Here is a 25,112-nt window from a genome sequence, read left to right on the forward strand (position 1 = left end):
AAATTTATTGCACCTCTTAATATTCTGTTTCACCAGCTAAGAATAGAGGGAGGTAGTTAGTCAAGAATACATGCAGAATTTTTAACAGAGTAAATAAGTTTATTTGCTGTATTATTAATTGCCCTAATTTTCTAGAGGATCATGCAATTTAAATGAGTCCAGGGCTCTCTCTTTATTTAGTACAAGTGATTCTTGCTTAAGATATTTTTCAGAACTTTGATTTACTCATGGAAGCCCTAATCCTACAAACAAAGCAGAAAGTGTACCTTTGTGAGAGCCCCACTGAAGAAAATGGCTACATCAACATTGGAAAGCACGTACCATTAGCATGTACATTCACTAGCATCATAAACGTAATTTTCTCTTTTGTGTAGGGTAGGGCAGCAAGATTTAATAAAAGTGTTACTACTACAAGTGTGGTCAGGAATAAGTTGTGCTTGCTTATACCTGGGGATTTGTTGGTAAAAATGTGCAATTGCATATCGTTCGAAGAGATGCACCTCACTGGCAGAGTCTGCACTGGTTAAGTGTGAAATTAAGCACCTGCAGATTGTTGGAGGGCACTGAGTCACAGGGACAGTAGCAGGCAGTGTAGATTTGTACCTTTATAGACTGTCATTGGTGGCAATCCCTTGATTCAAGGATGATCTCTACCATGGCTCATTGATGAGACTCCAGAATATTACATATATGCAGATACATCACTGGATGGTATGTGTATCTCAGAACATTCAATAGGTTCACCCTTGCTATACTTAGTAGTGATGTTCTTGCTAGCAGAAGAGTAGTGGGAATAGTAGTCAAAATATTATATGACTCGAAGCATCAAACTTGCACAAAAATCTGTTGGCATATATGGATGTTAGCCAGAAAGATACCAAGATCCAGATCTACAGTGTGGTCTCCTCTTAGGCTGTAAAATGTGGGTGACCTACCATCATCATCTCAAGAGCTTGGAGAAGTATCACTAATGATACCTGTGGAAGATCAAATGAGAAGATTGCTGCACAAACCAGCATCCTTGCTGAAGCCAACATGACCAGTGCTGAGTCAGTGAACCTCAAGCACCAACTTTGGGCTGGGCACTGTGTGGATACCTGACTCCCAGAACCACAGGTGACTTATGGGGGGGGCATGTGCCCCCCCCGCTTGACATTGGCCACTGCTGATACCAGCTTCTGCAGGTGGTCACCGCTCACCACCCTCCCCCTGCCCCCTGCTGGCTTCTGCGTGTGCTTGCTGCTTGCCACCCTGCTGCCATCGCTGCCCCTCCCAGTCTCGGGAGATACCAGTGCCCAGAACAATTGCTTTACTCACAGGTAAGTGACAATCTGAGATCTTGTGGTGGCCAGAGGAAATGCTACAAGGACACATTGAAGGCACACGTCAAGAAAATGGATGCTGACACCTTGAGTTGGGACTAGCTGGTTGCTGACTGACTCCAATGGTGCTGGAATCTCAGTGAAGCATCAGCCAGTTTCCAGGTAAAGCACCTTGCCCTTAAAGCAGAGAAGGGAGGAAGGAAGAGGAGAGAAATCTCAGTCTACTGTGTACTTTCCCCTATGGAAAGACCTGCAACTTCTGTGGACAGATTCATGGCTCAAGGATTGGACTCATAAATCCCCTCAAGATCCATCCATGTGCCCTGATACAGATCATCTGGGAAGGGAGGGATTGTACCTTACTTAGCAGGTGTGCTCCGTGCTAATGAGAGAGTCCCACATGCTTTCCTCAGCTCAAGTTGACTTCCTCAGGTCCTGTCACAGGACGCGCGCACCCCCCGGCATTTGAAAGTTCCTGGAGCCCCCAAACCTGGGGGCTTGTGCCCGGGCGGCAGCAGCGGCCACGTCTGAGGGGCGCTGAAGGCGGGCGCTCAGGGAAGAGGACCAGGGGAGCGCTCAGGCAGGGACCAGGGGAGCGCGGCGCGGGAGTGCCGGGGAGGCGGCGGCCGCCCTCACGGAGCAGCGCGGGGCCGGGGCCGCCGGCGGCGCTCACTGCTGTGCAGGGGGCTCCCGGCTGTCAAATAGCGACGCAGCGGCCGCTCAGCCCGGGGTGGGAAGCAGCTCCCCGGGGCACCCCTGCGCCCTGCCCCGAGCCGGGCTCGGCAGGACCTGGGCGGAGCGAGGGCTCCGGGATCCCGGCATCCCTGCCCCGCGGCGGCCGCCCCCACCCCCCTCAACCCCCAGCACAGCCCCCGGCTCCTGCAGCGGCGGGGGCGGGGGCGGGGCGGGCTGGGGGATGGAGGTGACGCAATGACTGCAGTCCCGGGGAGAGCTGCGGAGCTGCCCGCGCCGAGCCGAGCCGCCGCCAGAGGAGCAGCGCGCAGCCGGCGCTCCCCGCCCCGGCCGGCCCGGCCCGCCCCCTGCAGCGGCCGCCGCTGCTCCGGCCCCAGCCGCCTGCAGGTGACTTGAAAGTCGTCGGCGGGGAGGGAAGACGCGGCCCGGGCGGCCCCGGGGCATGTCCGCAGCGCCGCTGCCCGCCGGCCCGGGCCCCCGCGGAGCGGCGCCAGGCAGCCCGCGCCCGCCGGCCGGTCAGTGGCGGAGGGGCGCGGGGGACGCGGGGCCGGGAGCGAGCCGCCCCCGGGGCCGGTGACCTTGGCGCTGCCGCGGGCTCCGCTCCGCCTGGCGCTTCGCCGGAGTTGAGCGAAGTCGCGGAGGGAAAAACTTCCCCGCTGCTGCCGTCGGGGCCGGCTCCGGCGGCTGCTGCTCGCCCCCCGGGGCGCCACGGGTCCCGGCAGCCGCAGGGGCGCCCCGCGCAGCGGGACGGGAGGCTGGCACTCGCGGCCCAGGGGAGCAGCCCCGGCGGGGGGCCGCGTGCGGGGCTTTCCCCGCGCGGCCCCGAGACCTCCCTGGCTTCCGCGCCCAGCGGCGCCGCCTCCCTCCGCGGGAGCGGGTCGGCGCCGCAGCCGGGGGGAGGTCATCCCCCGAGTCCGGCTCGGCTGAAGCGGGAGTCGGGTCCAGGCGAGGAGCTTGCGGGGGAGGCCCGGCGCGGCGGGAGAAGCGGGCGACGCCGCGGGGCGTCCCGGAGGTTTGTGCGCGCCGGTGCCCGGCGGCCCCGTGGGCAGGGATGGCTAAACCCGCCTTCCCCCGGGCAGGGGGACCTGGTTCGGTTCAGCTGTTGGACCCGTGACGCCTGGGGGAAATATGTTTATCACGCGGCTTAATTCCACCTTCTTCTATGCCCCTCCGGCTCCTGCGTTTTCCTCATCTGAACCCACTATTTTTAAAAATCCTTTCCTATCATAGTCAAACCCGTGTGTTCAAAGTACCGCTTGTTTTGACCGCTACTGGAGCCTTGCAAAGAGGCAGATAAACCCCTGGATAGTGACTTGTGCACCTCAGCACTTTCAGTCCTTTCCTTGTTCTCACCTTTGCTGGACTTATTCAGTCTTGATGCTCTCATTAGCAGAAGTGTAGTGGGAACAGTAGTCAAAAGACTACATGGCATAGAGCATCAGTCTGTTGTCCAAAAAATTATTAGCATATAGCAAACAAGTCAAACATATATAATCCAGGGACAAGAATTGGGCCCGCGTTTAGTGTTGGAGTTTTTGTATCTCATATTGTGCAAAAGCGTAGTCCATATATGTATGATTATGTTAACTGGAAGGCTTACTAGAGCTTTGTTTTCTGAGCAGTTGATCATATCTTCATGGTTTATATTTTGTACAAAGTGACCAAGCCACGAGGACTTTGGCTAAATATGTATAGATTTAGTTCACCGTCATCTGGTCTTTAAGTTGTATGGTCCATTCAAGAGCATTCCTATTATAGGCCCTGATTCTGCAGTTTACATAGATATACAACTTGATTCATGTGACTGCGTATTGAAGCTTACACGGGTAAGGTTAAGCACATGCAAAAGTCCATGTCAGGGCTGTCAAACTCATCTATCCCTGTGCTAGACCCGGGACTCACTGTGCATGTGTTATGCAGGACTGGGAACCAGCCTGAACCTGGCACTGCAGGCAGCATAGGACTGGGGAGCCACATCCGCAGCCTGGGCTCCGTGTGCCACATGCAGCCCCAGGTCCAACCTGCTCACTGTGGGCAGCACTTGCCCCATGCTGGCCTCATGTGCTGTCTGCACAGCAAGGGGCCAGAGCATGCCAAACACAGCACACAGGGCTGAACCCAGCACTGTGAGCATTGTATTCATTGGCCCCAGGCTTGCTGTGCTTGCTGCATGCAGAGCTTCAGTGTGGTCTCATTGGTGCTGGCCTTGGAGCCAGGTCCAATCCAGGAAGCATGTGGTCTGGACTGGCTTCCTGCACTTTGTGCAGGTGCTGCGCAAGGTCTAACCCGCATGCCACATGCAGCAGGGCTGGCAAGTGGGGTCAGTTCAATGATCCAATTGCTCCATGGGCCAGACCAATGGGATCAATGGGATCCCAAGTCAATGGGATCAAGGACACGGGTCTAATCCTATGTTTTTAGCACACCCAAAACACTTATTGGAATAATGGAGCTCAAATTTTTATGTTCCATATTAGCACACTATTAAAGTATCTGGTCTTTAGCCAAAATTTACCAGCAACTAATTTTTAAATCATAGGAGAAGGGTCATCTTTGAGGTTTTTAATGCTACTATGCCTAGAATTATGTACTGATTTTGCACTGAAGACAAATAAATCATTTTAAGTTGTTTTCCTAATTTGCTCTACTTCAAGCTGGTGTTATATTCTAGAGCAGTAGCTTGCAACCATGTTAGACTCAATAGGCCCCTTGTTAGACTCAGAGCACCTCTCAGAATATGCCAGCTCTTAGCTTTCACTGATTTTTCGACTGTGGAAAAATACTCGAGCAATTCTTTTGTTAAAAAGAACTCGGGCCACAACAGATCAGAAAGTTTTTGACACTATGGATTCTTATTTGCAATCCCTGGTTGCGTCCAGACTGAGTATGGATGTTCCCCAGTTTTGGGTAGTGCATGCTGCAACCACGTGCACTGCCCTTTTTTTCTACCTGGGTTATTTGGACCCTAGGATCTCCCAGGGTTAACCCCTCTTTCTTCCCCCCTGCTAGGTAGCAGCATGGGAAACACGTGACTCTTTAATGTGTGGCACTGGCTCCACATACCGGACAGCTGCGCTCATCTGGACACGGGTTCTGTCAGTGTATCTTGTGAACCATGTGGAGGTATTTACACACTTAACAGTGCTGTGCTGCACTCTGCACCACCCTTAAACAGATCTCATGGCATCCTGCTTGAAAATCACTGTTCTAGAGGAATACAATCCAAAGACTGCTTTTATTTAAAAGTATATTTCTTCCCTTCATTAGGAATATTTGGCTCTAAAGACCAACTGATATTTTCTGGAAAGCTTTTTAAAGATTCTGAAGTCTACTATTTGTCCCTATGTTTTCCAGGAAATATCAATTGGTCTTTAGAGCCATTGTGTTTGTGTAGATTGTGCATTTTATGTGTTGTTCTTAATTTTTTCTTTACAAATAGGTCTTTGCTTTGAAACTAGCCTCTTGTGTCTTTCTCACCTGAAATCATAATTTTCATGTTTATAATAAATTACTGTGCTGTAATGTCACAAAAACACAACCTATTATGTTTTCAGGTTTAAGCAGTAGGACAAGACCACTTCTGAAGTAAAAATATCTTTAACACATATTTTAAGCAAGTGAAGAAACAAGTGATGGCAGAATTTTTTTATACAAAATAATTTATTGCAGTACAAATTAGTGCTTATGGAAAGTTGCAGCTTGACAACCCTGGCGACTGACATGTTCAGACTAACAGGTACAGCATGGGCTGTAGCATTTCCAGGGAACTAGCAGAGAACTGAGCAGCAAATGGGGCCTCTAGCTGCAATGAAAAGGGGATAGTTAACTGTTGTAATGATGGTTCAGCAAGGAACTCTTCCTGTTCTAGTCCTAGCTCTGACCTTGACTTCATGTTAGTCTTGGTTAAGACACCACATTTTATATACATTGTACTGAGGCCTTGGTGCACTGCAAACAAACTGAAGGACATGGTGCTTGTCCTGAAGAGTTTATGATCTAGATAGATTTTTTTGAATTTGTAAAAGGGGAATATAGCTTGCTTACATTATAGATGTTATGCTGACTAAGTAATGTTTACAAAAAATGAATATATTTTAAGTTATTAGTGATGGAGAATACAGTGGGGAAACGAAATGAAAATGGGACAAAGAGAGGACACCGCAGTGAACAACAGACAGAGGGCACAGACAAAGAGAAGAAGAAAGGGAAGGCAATGTAATGGGAGAAGAAGCAAACAGTAGAAGACATGATGGGATTAATGTTAAAAGAACAAAGAGGCTGTTTGTTAAAGAAAGAAGTGGAGACAAAGTAAACGTTACATTTTGGGAAATAGAAAACAATGCATGGAGATGGACGGAATGGATTAGATGGATAAGGGAATACAGAAACTGGATAAAGAGAATAAACAAGAAATCAAAAATGTTTTTAGGTTAACTCATTTATTTTTTGTGCTAGTATATTTTGTCCTTCTCTAGCTGATGTCTTTTATCTTTGTAAATGTTAAGGACTGGGAAGTTATGCCTAATTTGAGTGTTTCTTTAATTTTTCTTCCTTCACTGAATTCTTTGGATAAATAATTGGAGGAAACAGACAGAAAATTTACCAGAACTGGTGAGAAAGTTAAGTCAGAGTTTTGTGCAGATTCTAGGTTCTAGCTGCCAGCTCTGCTTCTGCATCTGTGGATAAAGTTGGTATGTGACATCTCTCCTTTACAGTATATACAACTATATACAGTATATAAAAATGAGGTAATCTATTTGTTCCTATCTAATACTGGTCCTACAGACAGTGTAGTGATGATGGTGAATGGGAGTTCAAAGTAAATTCACTTTCAATTTCTAACTCCAATTCTGGTGGAAAGGTGGCTGCTTCACTGCTGGCAGAGTGGGGGTAGTTTTACAATGCGTATACCTGTTACCTGGAAACTGTAATGAGATTGCCAGCACAGGCAATCAGACAGCCATCAGACAGTAACTACTTTCACCCATTAACAGCCTGGGCTGAATTTGAATCCCTGACCTAGAGTTGAAAACCTCTTTAGCCCATTACAATTCTCTGAGCCATCCGGTCTCATCAGACACAATATTTTCAAGAGGCAGCAGTGGATCTTTAATTATGCAGAAAATAAATTGCCTTTTCTTAAATGTTCTGTACTTTGATGCAAGAAAATGATGCCCTGATGTTTCAGCAGTTGTGCAAATCCTTCCATCTGAAAAAAAAGCATTAGAATGTCATGGCTTGGTTGTGTAAAGCCTTGTATGTGCTTAACTTGAAGCCTCTGGGTAGGTTTTTGTAGTGTCAGGTCTCAGTTCACTAGAGGAGTTACCATTTTTTGGAGAAATGATATGAGATTTAGCATATGTTTGCTCCTGAAACAGCAAATACAACCAGGGTAGATTAGGTTTAAATCAAATTGATTTAAATCACGATTTAAATCACTGGTCAGGATACTTCAACTTAATGATTGCTTTCTACAAAAAGTGCATTCTTGTTGCTTGATATAAATTTAATACATATAATTCACAACTCAGAGATAGATGTAGGTTTCATTTTTATAAGGTACACACTACACATTTTAAAGCAGTAATTTATTTTGATATTTTTAAGATTAATATTGCAGCTACATCAGAAACATGAATTATGATTTGGTTATTTTATTTACCTAAGCTGATTGAAACAGATACTTGTGAAGTCATTGGGAGGTGAATTAGAGATAATTCACTAGATTAATCATGGATTTTGGGGAATATTTTTGCCATACTTTATTATGAGGACATCAAATGAGCGCTGCAGCTATATGTTATTAGCTTTGGGATTTCTTCACTTTCTCTAGATTTCCCCTCATCTTTGATTTCTTCTCTCTTTTATGGTCCTGCTGCCATGGTAGTTTTCCCCTTCTATCACGCTATTGCCTCACTAGATATCAAGTCTATGGAGGGGCTATACTCAGAAATTTATTCCTCAAGAGGTCTGGAATAGCCTGCTCAAAACATTTCTGTTTTGTTTCTACTGCCTCTCCCTGCTTGCATTTATCCCCAGACTCTTCCTCCTTGCCCAGATCTACTCCATTCCCAATAATCCTCTCTTCATTTAGACTTCTTGAAGCTTTGCACTTTTAGAGAGAGGTAAGGGCTTGACTCTGTGTAGGTAAAACAGGTCTGTTATCTCTCATCTCCATATACTGTTTTTAATAAGGATGTTATCTCCGGAGACATAAATACACAGTTTGAGAACTGAAGCTAAGTGTCACAGAGATGCTTAATGGGATCTTCAAATCTAGACTGAACACTAAGTCCCACTGGCTAGAGTGGTTTTCTTTAATCTTTACTAATTTATAGGGGAGCCTCTGGGAACCCCATAAGATTGGGCCCTTTATATAGTCCATGGCCTGTTGTGACCTATTTATAAATCTTTTCTAAAAAGGTTACATGAAAACTAGTATATAATTAGAAGTTATAATCCTTATTCCATGATAATCTCTTTGATCTTTAATTTAAATTAAAACTATCTTTATACAGATTTAAAAAACTTACCAAAAATGTAAAAAATATGATTAAAATAAAAAAATCAGATTTAAATAAAAAATCTGATTTTTTTATTTAAAACAAAAATTGATTTTTATCCCCCCCTTAATGCAAGTTAGAATTAGTGTTAACTATGTCTTTTAAATATTTGTCTGAAAAATTACTATTTAATTTTTCTGTAGTTAAGGTAACTACCATGTAATGAAACAACTCCAAAGAAGTATATGAAGATGCAAGATAGTGACCATTGACTTTGAGCTATATTCAGAGATGTTCTTTGGATAGCAATTCTATAACATGAGCATTATGGCTAATACCAGGACAGGAATCATTGAGATTCTGTGGGATGGGGAGAGGGCAGAGGAACCAAAATAGGTGAGGAAAAAAGTTCCTTTAAGGTGGAGAGATCTCTACTGCCACTCTTCTGTAAGAATGGGACAAGAGAAGGACCTGCAGGTAGAAACACATTTTGTTTTTAATTATTTTCTATTGGATATTATTCTAATTTTGTGACTAATGCAATATGGGGCGGGGGGAGGAAAGAAATTTAAAAGATAAAATTTTCCCTCAAAAATGTTGCATTTTTTTGTCATTTATTTCAGTTGACTATTGGGGTTGGTTGGGAAGAGGTCATTAAGACTTTCTATTCTTTGGCCCTAGACAGAAAATAATCAAGCATTTTTAGGCCTCTAGTGAAAACTTGGAATGTAACTACTCGGGATGAGAAGAATTGAGCTATTGGAATTATTAGGCTGACTAATGCTACAAACATGTGTTCAGTTTCTACTGGGCGAATTGCTGTTCTTGCTCTCTACTGGGAGAATTCCACTCCAGAAGAAAGATAACCTAGGAACAACCAGAGTTAAATTGCTCCTGGGGGAGTTTCTCCCAGGAGACAGAATGTCTGCATACTTTCCTCTGGCTCGACTCTTCTTGGGGACCAGGAGGAGTGGAGCTGAGGAAACGGCTCCTGTGCCTTCCCAAGACTGAGGTCATCTCAGTCTAGAGCAGGGGTTGTCAACCATGGGTACACGTACCTCCTGTGGGTACCTGAGAAGGCTCTATTCATGGGCGGGTGGGGACAGAGCACCATCACACACCATCTTGCGCTGCTGTGCAGGTGCTGCCTGCCCAGCCGGATGCAGGGGGCACAGGAAGATCACAGATGGTGCCTGCCGCCACTCCATGTTTGACCACGTGCTACATTCCCCACCCCCCCAATCCATGTCTAGTCACTGGGGATACACTCATCCGCATGTGGCCGCCAGGGCTACACTGACCCAAAAAGGCTGAAAACCCCTGGTCTAGATAAATTGGTAGGGGCAGCTTCTCCTGCCCTCCCACAAACAGGAGGGAACAGAGAAGTGGCCTCAGCTGTTTCCTACCTGCTTCTTGCACTAAAGTGTGAGAAGTGGGCAGGGGCTTTGCCATGCTCAGCAGTCAGGGGCTTTGCCATACTCCCTCTGCTCAGCTCCTGGGCACTGGGAATGCTGCCCCATCTGCTTCCCCTTGCTTTTTCCAGCTCAGCTGAGTGCTGGGGGTGGTAGGTGTCCAAGGCCAGCTCTTGTCTTCTCCAGTTTCCTCTTGCATCCCCATGTCACTCAGCTGAGTGGCCAGGGTTGTTGTTTTCCTACCAAACTTATGGAGAATGTGCTTAAAAGTGAAGACAACTTGAATTTGAAGCATTTTGTGAGTGGAACCCCCTCAGGTTGCAGAACTTTACACCTTGAGAGATCCTAGGGGACAAATAAAAGTGGGTTATGTCAGCTCTGTTAGCTTGGCTTTGTTGGAACCATGTTCCTAGAAAATGGGAGCCCTCTAAAGGTGTAAAAAACACAGGAGCCCAGGGTAGCTTCCCACACAGGGGAAGTGGCAATGTCTAGTTGCTGTTACAATTGTGTGGCTTCAGCAGCAGCCTTATTTTCCTGCCACACCCTCCCCCAGGCTTAGGCCTAGGGTGGCAGCTCTAATTGCCCTGCCATGGTTATGCCACTGGAATGATCTGATCACCCAGCACTATCCCAGATTTAGAGAGCCTGCATTAGAGATGGGTACTTGTTATATATCACACTGAAAATATGTACAAAACAGAAATCAACCTGGAAGTTAAGGTTGTATTATTGAAATGCTAACTTTTGGGTGGAAGAACTGGGATTGATAGTACTGTAGACTTAAGCAAGCGTGTTAAAAATTATGTTGGTGTGTTGGTTTGACTGAGTAGCATGGTGATAATTACCTAAGGTTTAGGTGATGTGTCTAAACATTTTGCTTCAGTTGCATACTGTGGGTCTCTGGCACCTGGGGGCTAGTGCTTGCATTTGTGCACCCCCCCACTGGCCCTCAGGGAAAATCTGAACAGGGTGCGGGGCCTGAGGCAAATCAGCATGTGTGGGGCCCCTGCTGTGGGGGGAGGTGGCTGGAATGGCCAAAGAAAGCTACAACCTGCTGGGCTGGTGGGCGGGCCACACACCAAACATGGGAGGTGCTCCGGCCTCTCCAGTTGGCGTCCCCCACACCCTCCAGGCCAGTGCCCAGGGGCCATGGCCTCTTCCTGCCCCCCCCCCCCCCCCCCCCCCCCCCCCGTCAGTATGCCACTGCTTTGCTTTTTAGTGTTTGCTGTGATGAGCATCACACTTGAGCATCTTAAAAAAGTTAAAAAGGCTTGGGTTTCTAAAAGGTAGGAATTTAGAGGAGTCTGGCCTCCCCTCTTTGCTTGGTCCAGCAGAGCTCCTTCCCATTTGGCTGCCAGCAGGGAACTGCCCTCCTGGCCTCAGCCCTGGGGTGTATGTGGGCCAGGCCCTACCCCTTCCAGTCAGCTGACTCCCAGCGGTTGCCCTAGCAACCTGCACCTGTGCCTCTTAGCTCACTGCTAGGGCTCTTTCTCTAACAGTTTCCCCTCTTTACTAGGAGCAGGCCACCTAAGTGCTCTGCAACACACCTCCCTGCCTTAAGATCCAGACTCACCGAGGCTGATCTTCATTCTTGCCAGGTGTTGCATCCATGTGGGGCTTCTCTCTTGGCCTTTCTCAGGCACCCAGCAACGCAGATACAGGAGGCAAAGGTTTTCAGGCACCTCCTACTTGCTTTTTTCCCCCCAAGGGTGCATGTGGGATTTGCTGGGAGTTATCCACCACAGGTAGTCCCCCCACATTAGCCAGCCTTGGTAGAGTGCAACTCAGGCCTATCTTCGCTCCTCTTCTGCAGCCCCTTCAACATGAAGAGGAAGCCTTCTCCCTCTTCCTGGTAGAGCTGCCTCCTACTACTTGGGGTACCTTTCCCCTTTTATCCTCAAGTGACCTGGACCTCCCCTTCTTTGGGGTGCTTGCCAAGAGTCCCTTCTCCCTCTGGTTTCCTGCCAGTCCATGAGCCTCCCCCAAAGCTCCCACTGCACCTTAAGTGTTTGCTGGGCCTGTTCCTCCCTCCAGAATTCTATCTTTCCCTGGCCAGTGGGTCTTCCGCCAGGTCCTACATACACCTTCACAGAGGCTACTCCCCCGACTCTGGTTTCAACTAATTTTTCTCAAGGTCCACCATTTGACTTGCCCTGGGAGGTTACTAACGTATACACATTGCCTCCTTCCCCCCATTTGTTCTTTCTCTGACTGGATTACCTTTGGTGTGAGAGATCTGCCTCCTTAGCTTGGTCTGCCATCTGCATCTGGCATGGCCTTTGCTTCTGTGCAGGGCTTGGTATCTTGTCCTTAGGGTAGAGCTTGGGGCATACTTCTATTTCCCCCTTAGTTTCCCTGGGGGGTTGGCTCCTTCTCTGCATTTCGGGCCCTTGGGCCTCTTTTTTACCTAGGGCTTCTGCTGCTTTCTTCCCTTTGAAACCTGATCTGCTATATGTCAGGGCTTGGGCCATCTTGAGCCTCTGGTCCTTCTGTCTGGGATGTTGCCCCTTTTGGGTATGGCCTTGGTAGCTTGGACCACTGTTCTTGCTGCTCAGCCTGAACTGTCCACTTTCCTGCACAGCTGCCAAATTCCCTTTATCTACCTCCATCTGTTGTACCTGCTTTGGCACTGTCAATATCCCCAAATCATACATGCTGGCAAGTTTTTCAAATCTTTCTCCCAAGCAGTTCATTCCCTCTACATACTGGTTTACCCAGTGACTCCATTTTTGTTCCGGGTACTGGATAACTGCGGGGATACTTTCTTCCCCCATTGTTGGAGACTATTTTGGGAGGTCTCTTCGTCACTGTATTCTTTTCCTGTTGCTCTACTCCCCTCTCATCCCTGGAGCTTCCTAGCCCAGTACTCTTGGGTGGTTCTCGGTCTTCCTGGACCTTTAGGCATATGAGCCGTGCATTCTCTACCAATCTCTCAGTCTCTATCAAAAACCCTTTCAAGGCTTCAAGCTCTTGAAAATGTACCTGGCAATCCATGTTAGCCCTGGATGCATATTCCTCCAGTTGCAGGCCTATTGCAATCAGTCTCTTTTTCTGGGGTTGAGCAGCCTGTAACAGTTGCTCGATCTTTGCCTGCAGCATGGTTTCCCTGGCTGCGCCCTCTTCTAACAGGGTCTTCAGGGACTGTCTCTCTTCCCCCAGTTGGTCCTTTTCCTTCTCCACCTTTTCTCCCTAAGCCTGCAATTCTGCACACTCCTCAGCACTGGCTTTTACCTCTGTTTCGAGGGACTGCTTCTGATCTTGCAAAGCCTCATGGTTTGCCATGTATCCTTTTACTTTCTCCATTTCTTTTGCTGTAACTTTCCTCATCTCTTCTGCCTGGGTATGGCTCTCCATTAGCTTTTCTCGCAGCTCTTTGACCAAGTGTTCGGCTTGTAAGCATTGCTCTCGCCAGCTCTCCGGGTCCTCATGCAGATCTTCTTTCTGGAGGGCCCTATGAGACACTTTGATATTTCCAGCTTTTGTATTACCTCCTTTTGTTCTACGGTCTGGGCCATACCGGGTTCAGGGGACTTACTCCTCCATTCAGCCATCTCTTTCTGCATCTCTTGCAACTTCCCTTCCTGCTGTCTGCTCTTCTTGGCCTCATCTGCCATGAGCCATTCCAGGCTTGAGTCTTCTCTGCCTCTGCTGCAATCAGGTGCTTGATCTCCTTTGATCTGCCTTCTTTCTTCCCGGTTTGTACTCGCAGCTCTAAAGCGGCCACTTTTGCCTCAGCTTGCTTCTTTTGTCCCTTCATCATTTCCAACTCGAACTCCAGATGGGCAACTTTTCCCTCCACCTCGTCCACTTGTAACTGCCAAGTGAAGACTTCTTGCCACCTGACTCCCAGAGTTGCCATTTCTGTCATTGTTCTGCTTCTATCCTAGGCCAGACCCAACATCTTCCCTTCTATGATCTCTAACAGCATGCTCGTCTCTAATCTTGGCTCATCTTCCTGAGCCCCGGTCTTACTGCCTTGCGCTTCACTGTATCTGATCTAGCGCTAAGGTTTGTTTCCCTTCTCAGGGGCACGGGATTTTCCCCCGTGCACGGCTGACTTCCCAGCCAATGCACCAACTTGTCATGGAGCGGGGTCCTAGGGGTGGACATGATCCCCCCTAGTGCCCCCTTACCATGCCAAGTTCACCTCAAAGCATCCTCGAATCTTTCCTGCCACGTCTTGGTCTTATATATATTAAAGGAAGGGTGCCTTTCATCCTCTTGGCCACGGTTCTCCTGCTATCCCTCATCTTGTTTCTCTAATGGCGGTTCCGTACACCCCTGCCTTATGGGCTATGTGTGGCTCCAACCACCCCTGTACCACACCCCAAGCCTCGCAGATGTACCGGACGTTGTTCAGTCTTAGCCGCAGCTCTTGTCTCTCTCTGCGCCCTCTGGCGCTCGGGATCTCCGCAGCCCTTGTCTTGCTCTCTCTGCGCTTTCTGGCTTTCTGCAGCCTTGTCTCTCACTGCGCCCCACAGGCGCTCGTCAGTCACTGCCCCCTTTGCCTGGGGCTTCTTGCTCTGCCCCCTTTGCCCGGGGCTGGGGTCAGTGCATCCCAAAGTGCTGCACTCTCTCTGGCACCGGGGTCCCCACACTACTGTGGATCCCCTATGAGGCCTCCTCCAACCCCTAATACCCTCACCCAAACCTCCGGTTGTAAACAGTAAACAGAAAACTCGAGCCCGTAGGTGATAACATAAATCTCTGCCAGTCGGCTACAACATCATTCTTCCTGTCACACCAGGGTTGCTCCATCTTTCCCCAATCTTGGGCTCTAGCTGCAGTCTAGCCTCTCCTCTTTGCTTGATCCAGCAGAGCTCTTTCCCCTTTGGCTGCCAGCAGGGAACTGTCCTCCTGGCCTCAGCCCTGGGGTTTATATGTGGGCCAGGCCCTACCCCTTCCAGTCAGCTGACTCCCAGTCGTTGCCCTTGCAACCTGCACCTGTGCCTCTTCACTCACTGCTAGGACTCTTTCCCTAGCAGTTTCCCCTCTTTACAAGAAGCAGGCCACCTGAGTGCTCTGCGACACTAATACAGACTTTACCACTGGGGGCTGTATAAGATGAAGTTATGTAGCTTCATAAATGGCCGCATAATTTATCTTTTCTCTAAGATGCCACATACATTTCTGCTGCATAAATCTGCAAAAGTTGACATTTTTCTGGCACTTGCATCTTCTCAGCTTGCTTTCCCACAAGTTTGCCTTTTTCATTTTTATTCTAGCCCAACAAAAGGACGTTCATTATTTCTTGTGCCAGCTTCCATTATGTGCCTCTGTCCTTTAAAAGGGCAGGGGAAGAGGCAGCTAGAGAGTGTTTGTGCTTTATGGCAGTGAAGATAAGAATGAGTGGTTTTCAAAACTGAAAGCAAGCTGAAGGAACTGAAGCACTCTTGTGAGGCTTTGGAGCTCTGCATGGTAACCATTATTCCTTGCTGTGTATCACTTAGCCCCACAGGACTGAAGTCTTGCTCTTAATATGTAATGCAACATGGGACCTCCAAGCCCAGTAAAGACAGTTCTCTTATTGTGGTGACTCAGGACCTCTGGATTGTGGTGCTCAGGATCCTTCATGCTGATGCATACGCTACCTTTCTAGTCCATGCTTGATTCTTCCTCTATGGAATTCTTGAGCCAGGAAAGAGAACTATTTCTCTATTGCTACTGTGCAAATAAATAATATGCATTTAAAAAATGTGTTGCGTTTTTAGAATTTCAATAGCAGTAAGGGTTATTGAATGAGTTTGTGCCTGATTAACTTCGCTACATAATTCCTCCTTTGCCCAAGAATTCATTGGAGCTATGCTGCATAAATCAAGAGCCTTGCTGCATAATTTAGGTCTAATGTATGTGAGACCTTGTTTCTAATTATGCACCTATTAATTGGTCTAGAAACTAATGAATTGTGCACAGCATCTTGGTCTGTAGAATGCTCTTAAAAGTGAAATGCTGGAGGATGAGTTTTTATCTTTGATACAGTAGTTGCTTACTAATTTAAACTTTTGCCTGCACATTGCACAAAATGGCAAAAGCAGAGAAATAAGTTGGAAGACAGTTCAGTTCTATTTTATTTTTATATTATGCTTTTGGCATATTGCATGGAAAAAATATATACATGATTTTCTTAAGACTAAATAAAACTAAACAAGCACACTGTCAAGCCAAAGTAGAGTGCAGTACCACTTCAATAAGTGACTCATCCTCTGCTGAAGGGCTTACATTCTTTTCAGCAAGATGCTAGCCCCTATGATTTAGTAGGTTTCTTCCATCTCGGACTCTTGAGGACTCTGTATGGATACTACTTTGTCACTTTATATTGTAAGATGTTATGTACAATTATCAATGACATTTGCTTCACAATGTATAGAGCTAGAATATATTTCTGATTCATTTAGTGTGTAATTACAATCTTAGCTATCTATATTTTGTATGGATTGGGGTGTGGGGGGTGAAGATTGGCTTATTTATAATAAAACAAAATCCCTTTGTTGTTTAATAAGGCCAACTCAGTTATTAAAAGGGCATTAATTATAATGGATAGATATCTACTGCATATTAAACATCTGATTTCTTTGAAAGAGATCATTTTATTAGGGCAGTTGTAATATGTTATTACAAAAACCACTGAATTAAAAATTGGAGAGAGAATCTAAGAGTCATGAATTATTGGCATCAGCTGTAACATAGAACTTACCATGACTGATGCCATCATGACAGTGAGGTATACTTGGATAAGAGCTGTATGCCCTTGTCACCAAATTTTGCCAAGCATGGTAAAATCTCAGCCAAACATTTCAAAGGGATACAAAAAACAGCAGCTGGCTGAAAACAGAAGATGTGAGTAGATGGTATAGAACCTAATTACAATTGATTATTGACATCTAGCTATTATGTAATGGTTATACATATGAAGGCAATGCTGTTCCATACTTTTAGATTTCCAAAGTTCAGGCTTTTTCATTCAGCTGTAATATTATTTTGATAATTTCACATCCTATGAAAGGATTTATTATACTATTTACTGTGCTATACTATTTACTACACTACATCTAGTGCTTTAAGATATTTCAGATGATTTAATGCATGTGTCCCTGCCCATTTTTATGTATGTAAATTTAGTTCAAAATATAGACAGTACCAACTTGTTTCTTGTATTTGATCAGAGAACACTGCAGTTGTTTTCTGGCTGCTTATGTTACTGGCAATTCCAGTTCTTTTTTTCAAAACTCCTGGCTAGGGAGTCTCACGCTACAATTTAATTTATACTGAACATGCCTCTCTCTACCACGTGAAGAATATCTCCAGGTTTCCACTAATATTTTTCCATCCAGATTCTGTGGCTCTCTGGCATGTACTTTCATAACTAATTTCATACCTGAACTGTTTTAACAGATTTTTCTTTTTATTGAATGTCCCACTAATTCTTATCAGAGTCTGTACTTTGCAGAAAAACTTGCTCTTGCCAGCTCAGTGCCGACCAGACCTCTGAACATTACATATCACTTTTAGTAATGGAGGCCATTCATGGGCTTCTAGTGAAAGCAGTGAATTGATTTAGATTCTTCCACATGTGTAGGGCCAAATTCTGCTTATAACCATCTGCAAGCTTAGATGGCCTGTCAAAGAATGGATACAGCATAATTCTGTTGCTAGAGAAGTATGATACAAAAACTTGCATATGAGATCCAAAGCCTTTGGGCAAGGAGGACCTGCATTACTTTTGCATATAGCAATATTGGATGCGGATATGACATGGGGTTTGGGTGGGTGGTGGCTCGGCGGTTGGGAGGGGGTCATGATATTGGTGTTCTCTTGTCCAGAACTTTCTTCCACCATACAAAGGAGCACAGCCAAGTCAGAGAGTACAGTAGCAGCTATGGAGTGACACTCTACTCCTTTAAGTTCAAAGAGCATAAAGAACATATTTCATCCATACCACCCATCACATGCTTTCCTTGTGGACACCTGTCTTGAGTTAAATGCAGGCAGCTAGATTTGGCTTTTACAGAACAGTGAGTTACTTGCACACTCTTATTTGCAAGACTTGGTTTTTCAGTGTTCTAAGATCAACATTATTTTCTGCTTCCAAGAGAATTGTGAAGGTCATTTGGGGCAGGACTACTGTATTCAGGGCAAGGACAGGTCTTTTTATGACCTGTCTGCTAGTACATATCAGGTTTGTAGAGTTGCTGGCAAATTCTAGTGAAAGATAAATTCAAACCTTTTGTAGCTGAACTGTTATGTATTTTTATGGTTCACATTAAAAAAATTCTGAGCATATATCTGGAAAGGGCGCTGAATACATTTAAGATATCAGATATGCAAATATTGTGTTGTAAATATTAAAACAGAAGTCTCATTTTCTTTATTCTTCCTTCACGGGTTAAAATATTTTAACTAGAGATAATCCTAAAGCAAGCAATTCAATTTTTGTTGAAATATTCCTTTGAATAGAAATATTAGATTGTATCATTTACTTTCTTTATGATTTAATACAAAGATAAAACTAATTATGAAGTTCCCCTTTATCCAAAATAATTTAATGAAACAATATTATAGGTATGGTTATACTTTTCATAAAAATGGCAAATTGATGCACATTTGTAAGAAGAAAGATGTTACAGGCTGTTGAATGCAATTCTCTCTCTCATGACCAAAGCAGACTGTGTACTAATCTCTGTGATCAATAAAAATCACAGATCTCATTGCTTATATTAAGTGATATATACTGGCATGTCTACATGTGCCCCTATGGTGCCGTTGTTACTGCGCTGTCCTTTAATACTTCCTAAAGGAGTACTAAAGAACAGCATATTAACAGCTGTTATTACATTGTACCGGTGGTGCATGGTTATTTTTACATACTACGTTGCTACAGTGATGCACTCTAACAAGGGAGCTTGTCACTACGGCAATGTAGCTGTGGCATCACAGTTTTTGCCCACCATTGCTACGTCACTGTAGTGTCTCATGTACATATGCCCACTCTATCCTACACTACACTACTTTTAGATGTGTTCTATACATCTAAAAATATAAGTGAGCAGAGGGACAGCTACGCAACAGTGCTTGGCCTTCATTTTTGTAGGTAAGGGGTTACACATTTCTCTACTTTTTTGTTTTCATGAATTTTAAGGGGGTTGCATTATTTCTCAGCTATTTGTGCCTATAAATTCAAGTAGCACAGTTGGTAGGTGCTACATGGAAGAATCTTCCATAGTTTCTGTCCTAATGTTAAAAACCTGCTTCTGGCTGGCTTCTGGCTTTGCCTTTTCCTCTCTTTTTTTCATTCCATTCCTGATGCATCTCTGCTTCTCCCATTTCATGTTTCCCCACTCCCTTTTCTTGTTTCCATCAGCTGCAGGGTACCCACAGGGACCCAAATTGCTTCTTGTTTTCCTTTTCCCAAGGCTTGTTTCAAGGAAAAGACAAATGCTTGCCTTGAGATGACTTCATGGGCAGGTCCCATGTGTAGGGGCATACAGTTTGTGGTGTGACAAACAGCACACAGGAAACATGAAAATTTGCACCAGTAGTGAAAAACCAAAAACCTCTGGGGGAAAAACCAGTGCAGAGCACTTGTCAGTATCAGGCACCGGAACAAACAGAGGGCTAGCTGTCCACTGGCCAAGCTTCGTGCTGCTGGATATGCACCCCTGTTGCACCAGGATGCCAGGTAATACTATTGGGAGCAGCACCCCAGCCTCCTCTACCCCTACCTGGGACAATTTGCTGCGCACTGAAGTACATTTGTAGGGGCATGCGATAGGGCATGAAGCAGTAGGGCTGCTTGAAATTTCACCAGTCATTTCGTTTTGATACTGTTTCAACTCATTTTGAGGTCAAAACAGCAAAATCGAAATGAAACAAAGGGCTTCGAAATAGCCTTGAAACAAAACGAGGCTAGTTGAAATGTTTTGAAAGTCACAACGTTTTGCTGGTAGTGCTTGGGATAGGAAGTCAGTCCAGCTGGGTTGACTTCCAATCCCCGGTGCAAGATCGGGCTGACTTACCGTCCCTGGCCAGATCTAACACTGGGAATGGGGACTCGGCCCAGCTGAGTTGACTGCCCGCCCCCAGCCCGATCTAGCAAAATATCGAAACAGCTTTACTGTTTCGATGAAGCAAAATGGAACAGATCAAATCAAAATGAAATTTGAAATGGAATGGTGTTCCGTCGAAACCTCGAAACTCAAGGTGAAACAGAACGGTGCCATTTCGTACAGCCATACAAAGTATCCTCACAAATTTATGCTGCTGCTGTTTGTGCCTCTACAAGCACATGCCCCTGCACTTGCTAAGTGGCCCTCCACCTGAAATAATTGCCTGCCCCTACCCCTACCCTAAACACACCAAAGAAGCTGTAATTTACAGCCAAGTTCTCCAATACCGCTGAATTTGCACTGAGGAGAATACCTGGTATCATCACCTCACAAATCTCAAAAAGAGCCTTCACCCAACAAGAACACTGCTCCAGAAAGATAGATCGCACTTTTGAAAGAGCCACCTGGATACCATGCAAAGAATTGCTGCAGTACAAAAAGAAAATCTCCACTAATTGCACACCATTAGTTATGACATACCATCCTTCCCTGGAACCTATATGGAAAATCCTCAAACAGTTGCAAACCATACTAGAAGAAGACCCAATTCTTAAAGAGTTCTTTCCAGAACCACCCATCCTAGCCTTTAAACAAGCACCAAACCTTGCTAACATCATCACTGGAAGCATCACTGGGGGATGTGGGCATGCTAAAAGGAAGCAACAGACTACAATCAGACCTAGATAGGTTACAAGGGTGAATGGACGAGAATAGGATGGGATTCAACACAGACAAGTGCAAAGTGATGCACCTGGGGAGGAACAACTGGCACCATACCTACAGGTTGGGGAACTCCCCTCTTGTCAGCACAGAGGCGGAAAAGGATCTTGGAGTCATCATTGACTCCAGGATGAACATGGGCCGGCAGTGTGGAGAGGCAGTCAGGAAGGCCAACCGCACCTTGTCATGCATCCACAGATGCATCTCTAGCAGGTCCAAGGAGGTGATTCTCCCCCTCTATGCGGCACTGGTCAGGCCACAGCTGGAGTACTGCGTCCAGTTCTGGGTGCCGCACTTCAGGAGGGATGTGGACAACATGGAGAGGGTCCAGAGGAGGGCCACTCGCATGATCAGGGGGCAGCAGAGCAGGTCCTATGAGGAGAAGCTACGGGACGTGAACCTGTTCAGCCTCCAAAAGAGAAGGCTGAGGGGGATCTAGTGGCCTGTTATAAACTAGTCAGGGGGGATCAGCAGGCATTGGGGGAGTCCCTGTTCCCCCGAGCACTGCCAGGAGTGACCAGGAATAACGGTCACAAGCTGGCGGAGGGTAGATTTAAGCTGGATATCAGGAGGCGCTACTTTACGGTCAGGGTGGCTAGGATCTGGAACCAACTTCCAAGAGAAGTGGTGCAGACTTCTACCCTGGGGGTTTTTAAGAGGAGGCTGGATGAACACCTTGGTGGGGTCATTTGACCCCAGTACTCTTTCCTGCCATGGCAGGGGGTCGGACTAGATGATCTGCTCAGGTCCCTTCCAACCCTAGAAACTATGAAACTATGAAACTTCCTGTGACCTAAACCACACCAAATGGATCCAGACCATGTCAGGACAAGACATGTAAAACATGGCAACACATCTCCATCAGTCCCACAATAAGTACACCCCACAACAGAACCATCACCTTTCCTGGGTCTAATACCTGTACCTCCAGCAACATAATATATCTCATCCAGTGCACCAAATGGCCTGATGGAAAATATGTAGGAGAAACCAAACAGCAACTGCATACCAAATGAATACATACTAAAAATCTATCAAAACCAAAAATATCTAATTACCTTTGAGTGTCCACTTCTCACAAGACAATCATTCCTTCTCCAATCTCACAATTCTAAACCTCAAAAGGAATTTATAAAACTCCTTCTGTAGATGAGCTTACAAACTTCTGGATACAAAAAATCATGGACTTAATATAAACATTGGCTTTATGATACATTACATACTGATATCTAACACACCAGGTAACCTGCCTCAAGCTGACCACTTGCATTCCTTCACACATTTCCCTCCTTCCCTCCCCCTCCCCCTCCTCTTCTATTCCTCCCATTGTCTTCCAAACTTCCATTTATTTGCATTCACAGAGTTCTTGTTGTAATTTAGCTTCTTTTCTACCTTGGAAAGCACATAGCAGCAGAGTCTCCCAATGCCTGAAAAGACGTGTTTGTGCCCAAAAGCTTGCAAAGAACTTTTTTCCAACTATTTAGTTCATCAAATAAAAAGCAGCATTCATTTGTATAACTTTTGTCACTGTAGGAAACATCTCTGCATGAGACTCTTTGAACTCCCAAATAATTCCTGCTTTTGTGGGGAAGTTTCTGTCATACCCCTTCCAGGACAAGCCTTTTCAATTAAATTGACACAGTTTTTTTCACTTTTTTGTTAAAAAGAGCTGTGGTAGTGTGCCTGCTGCTCACACACAACTTCCAGGTGACCCAGTAGTAGGAGGAATGGACTACCTACATTTAACATGGTTCTTAATGTAGCAGAGACAGGTCCATTCTTTTGCTGGCCCACAGAGAAATGTTTTACGTTAGTTTTATAGAATCTGATCAACTTCTGCCACTCATTAATTTTGGTTCTTTCACTGTGCTGTTGTACCTCTTATTCTTGTGTATAGCTTGCTATAAAATGTGTGCATTGTCCATGATATCCAGGAAGGAAGACTAGATATACGTGATGTTGTTTAATTAGGCCATAACTGTCTTAACTCACCTGGGAACTATCCGGGTCAGGCATCATTTGCTCCTTAATAGCTTCCACCTGTTTGAAAGTTGCTGTCAGCCAATCCTTGTACACCAGATCAGAAGCTGTTGCTGGCATTCCCTCATCCTCCCCTCTTGCGAGGGTACAGAAGGTACAGGAAGGAGTATGTCTGTTTTTGGCACTGTATATTAGGAACTCCAGCCCCTTTCTCAGTTGCTTTATAGTATGGTTTCCCTTACATTTGTATATATTTTGCTGTTATAAAAAGACAAATGGTAACTTGTGGTCCCCTTTTTATATGTGGATCTACATGTAGAACATGATGTCTAAAAATATTAGACAGCATTAGCCTGTTACAGCTCAACTTCTTTCACTTGCCCAAATCTAAGAAGTGAAGCATGCATAGGTGTTTGTGTTATTTTCTAGTGGAGTAACTGCATTTGGATCTAAATGTTCTAGTGTAGAAATCTGCAATTATGATACTTTGTTTCAGGTCTCACAGCTTTTATCATGAGTTTCATGATACTTGAGGACTTAATTAAAACATCATCTCCTAGAGTTATGTGATAACCTGACAATCTCCATTGTCATTTAAAAAGAAAAAAGTTTTTATGTTAGCAGAAAAAGTTAGAAAATATGATGTCAGTGTAAACCAAAGGCTCAAAAACCAAAAGGCAAATTAAAAGAAAATTCAATATTTATTATTTAAAAAAAATATTTTAAAGACAAAGTCATGATGTGGGGGGCAGGGAGGCAGGGGGCTGCTGCTTGTGATTTTTCAGTGCTTGAGACTGGCAGTATCTGAATCCCTCTCTCATAAAAGGGTGAAAGAACTGTTGTATACTGTGCCCATCTCCACTCGAAGGCTCACTCCCACGCCGCCTTTGCCCGAGCAGCTGACCTTGCTCACCAGGGAACCTGTATGGACCCTAGAGGGTACCTCGATTACCTTCGGGGTGTCCCCCAAACTCACCTGCCACGACTTTGGATGGTCTTTCAGTGAAGGTGGTCCCCTTTGAGGATGTCTCTTGCACCGGCAGCAGGGGCTGTGCGCTATGGGGAGGAATGTGTGTGTGGGGGGATCCCCACACCCTCCCACCCTCTCTCACACCCATTCCCTGCCCACTTCCCCCCCAACCCTAGGGGTGGGATCCATGCACCCACCAGCCCCAGGCTCTGCACGCCCACCCAAATGCAGCTCTCCCCTCTCCCTACCCCTGCCATTTCCTTACCTGCTGCCCAAAGCCAGTGCTGCAGCAGGGAGACAAGGAGGAGTCATAAGATGCCAGGGAAGCCAAGCAGGTCCTCTGGCAGCTGAAGTAGTGGCAGCAGCAGCATCCCTGCCCAGAAGCTATGTGCTGGCTGGACTGGACTGGGCTGGGTCCTTTCACACATGAGTGTGGGAGTGAGGCACACAAGCTGCGTGGGGTACAATTAATTGGGCGCCTGCAGGCTGGATGAAATTGCCCTGGCAGGCCAGATTTTGCCCACCCCTGCTCTACTGCATTATGGGGTACTCATATATTAGAGATTCTTTTCTTTTTACTATTTTTTATATAAATTCAACTTAGTACAATAAAATTCTAATGGAGTAAAAATATATTCTGTAAATACAACTACAGATCATTTGCTCTTTCATATTGTGTTATTCCAAGGGTTAATTTAAAGCTCTGTACCCATTTTAATGTGCCATAAAGCCATGCACTTCTGTTAAGTCACAGCGCTAAAGTACTTAAAATGGAGAAAAAAGCAACTTCTGCGCACACCTTTAGTAGCAGTAGTTTAACATGCAGTCCTGTGAATCTCATTTACAGTTTAATTTTAAACATTATTAGAGTTGTCACCTGTACACTCTGGAATTTAATCAAAGGCTCATCAGTCTTACCTCAATCTTAGGGAAACTCTTTGAGAAGATCATCATGGAGCACATCTGCGATGCGCTGGCCTCAGGGATGATGCTCAAGGGCAACCAGCATGATTTCATTAGGCGCAGGTCTGATGGCCTTTTATGATCAGGTCACAAAAGCATTGGATGCAGGTGTCGCCGTGGACGTAGTCTTTCTGGACTTCAGCAAGGCCTTTGACACCGTCTCCCACCCCATCCTCATTAAAAAATTGAGTGACTGTGGCATTGATGCTTACACAGTCAGTTGGATTGCAGACTGGCTGAAGGGTCGTACTCAGAGGGTGGTGGTGGATGGGTCATATTCAACCTGGGGAGAAGTGGGCAGCGGAGCCCCTCAGGGCCCGGTCCTTGGGCCCATGCTGTTCAATTTCTTTATCAGTGATTTGGATGACAGGGTGAAAAGCAACCTGTTTAAATTCGCTGATGATACCAAAATATGGGGTGAGGTGAGCACACTAGTAGGGAGGGAA

The 25,112-nt window shown here is 45.8% G+C and overlaps 1 protein-coding gene and 1 pseudogene across 2 annotated transcripts in view; one reads left to right on the forward strand and one right to left on the reverse strand.

Moving 5' to 3' along the window:
* The first annotated feature begins 2,282 nt into the window (after positions 1 to 2,282).
* Positions 2,283 to 25,112, forward strand: part of KIAA1217 (KIAA1217 ortholog) — a 684,182-nt gene continuing 661,352 nt past the window's right edge. Inside the window, exon 1 of one of the 2 annotated variants that reach the window (XM_090047343.1) lies at positions 2,283 to 2,402. Coding sequence is in view for 1 of the 2 variants with exons in the window: in XM_090047336.1 (XP_089903462.1) it covers positions 2,458 to 2,530 (73 nt within the window). In the remaining variant the exon portion in view is untranslated. The other variant, XM_090047336.1, reaches the window with a different exon arrangement.
* Positions 12,147 to 13,798, reverse strand: LOC149864996 (uncharacterized; annotated as a pseudogene).

The sequence above is a fragment of the Crocodylus siamensis genome, chromosome 5 (assembly GCF_052110815.1).
Source record: "Crocodylus siamensis isolate JL-2025a chromosome 5, ASM5211081v1, whole genome shotgun sequence".
In the NCBI taxonomy this organism is placed as follows: Eukaryota; Metazoa; Chordata; order Crocodylia; family Crocodylidae; genus Crocodylus; species Crocodylus siamensis.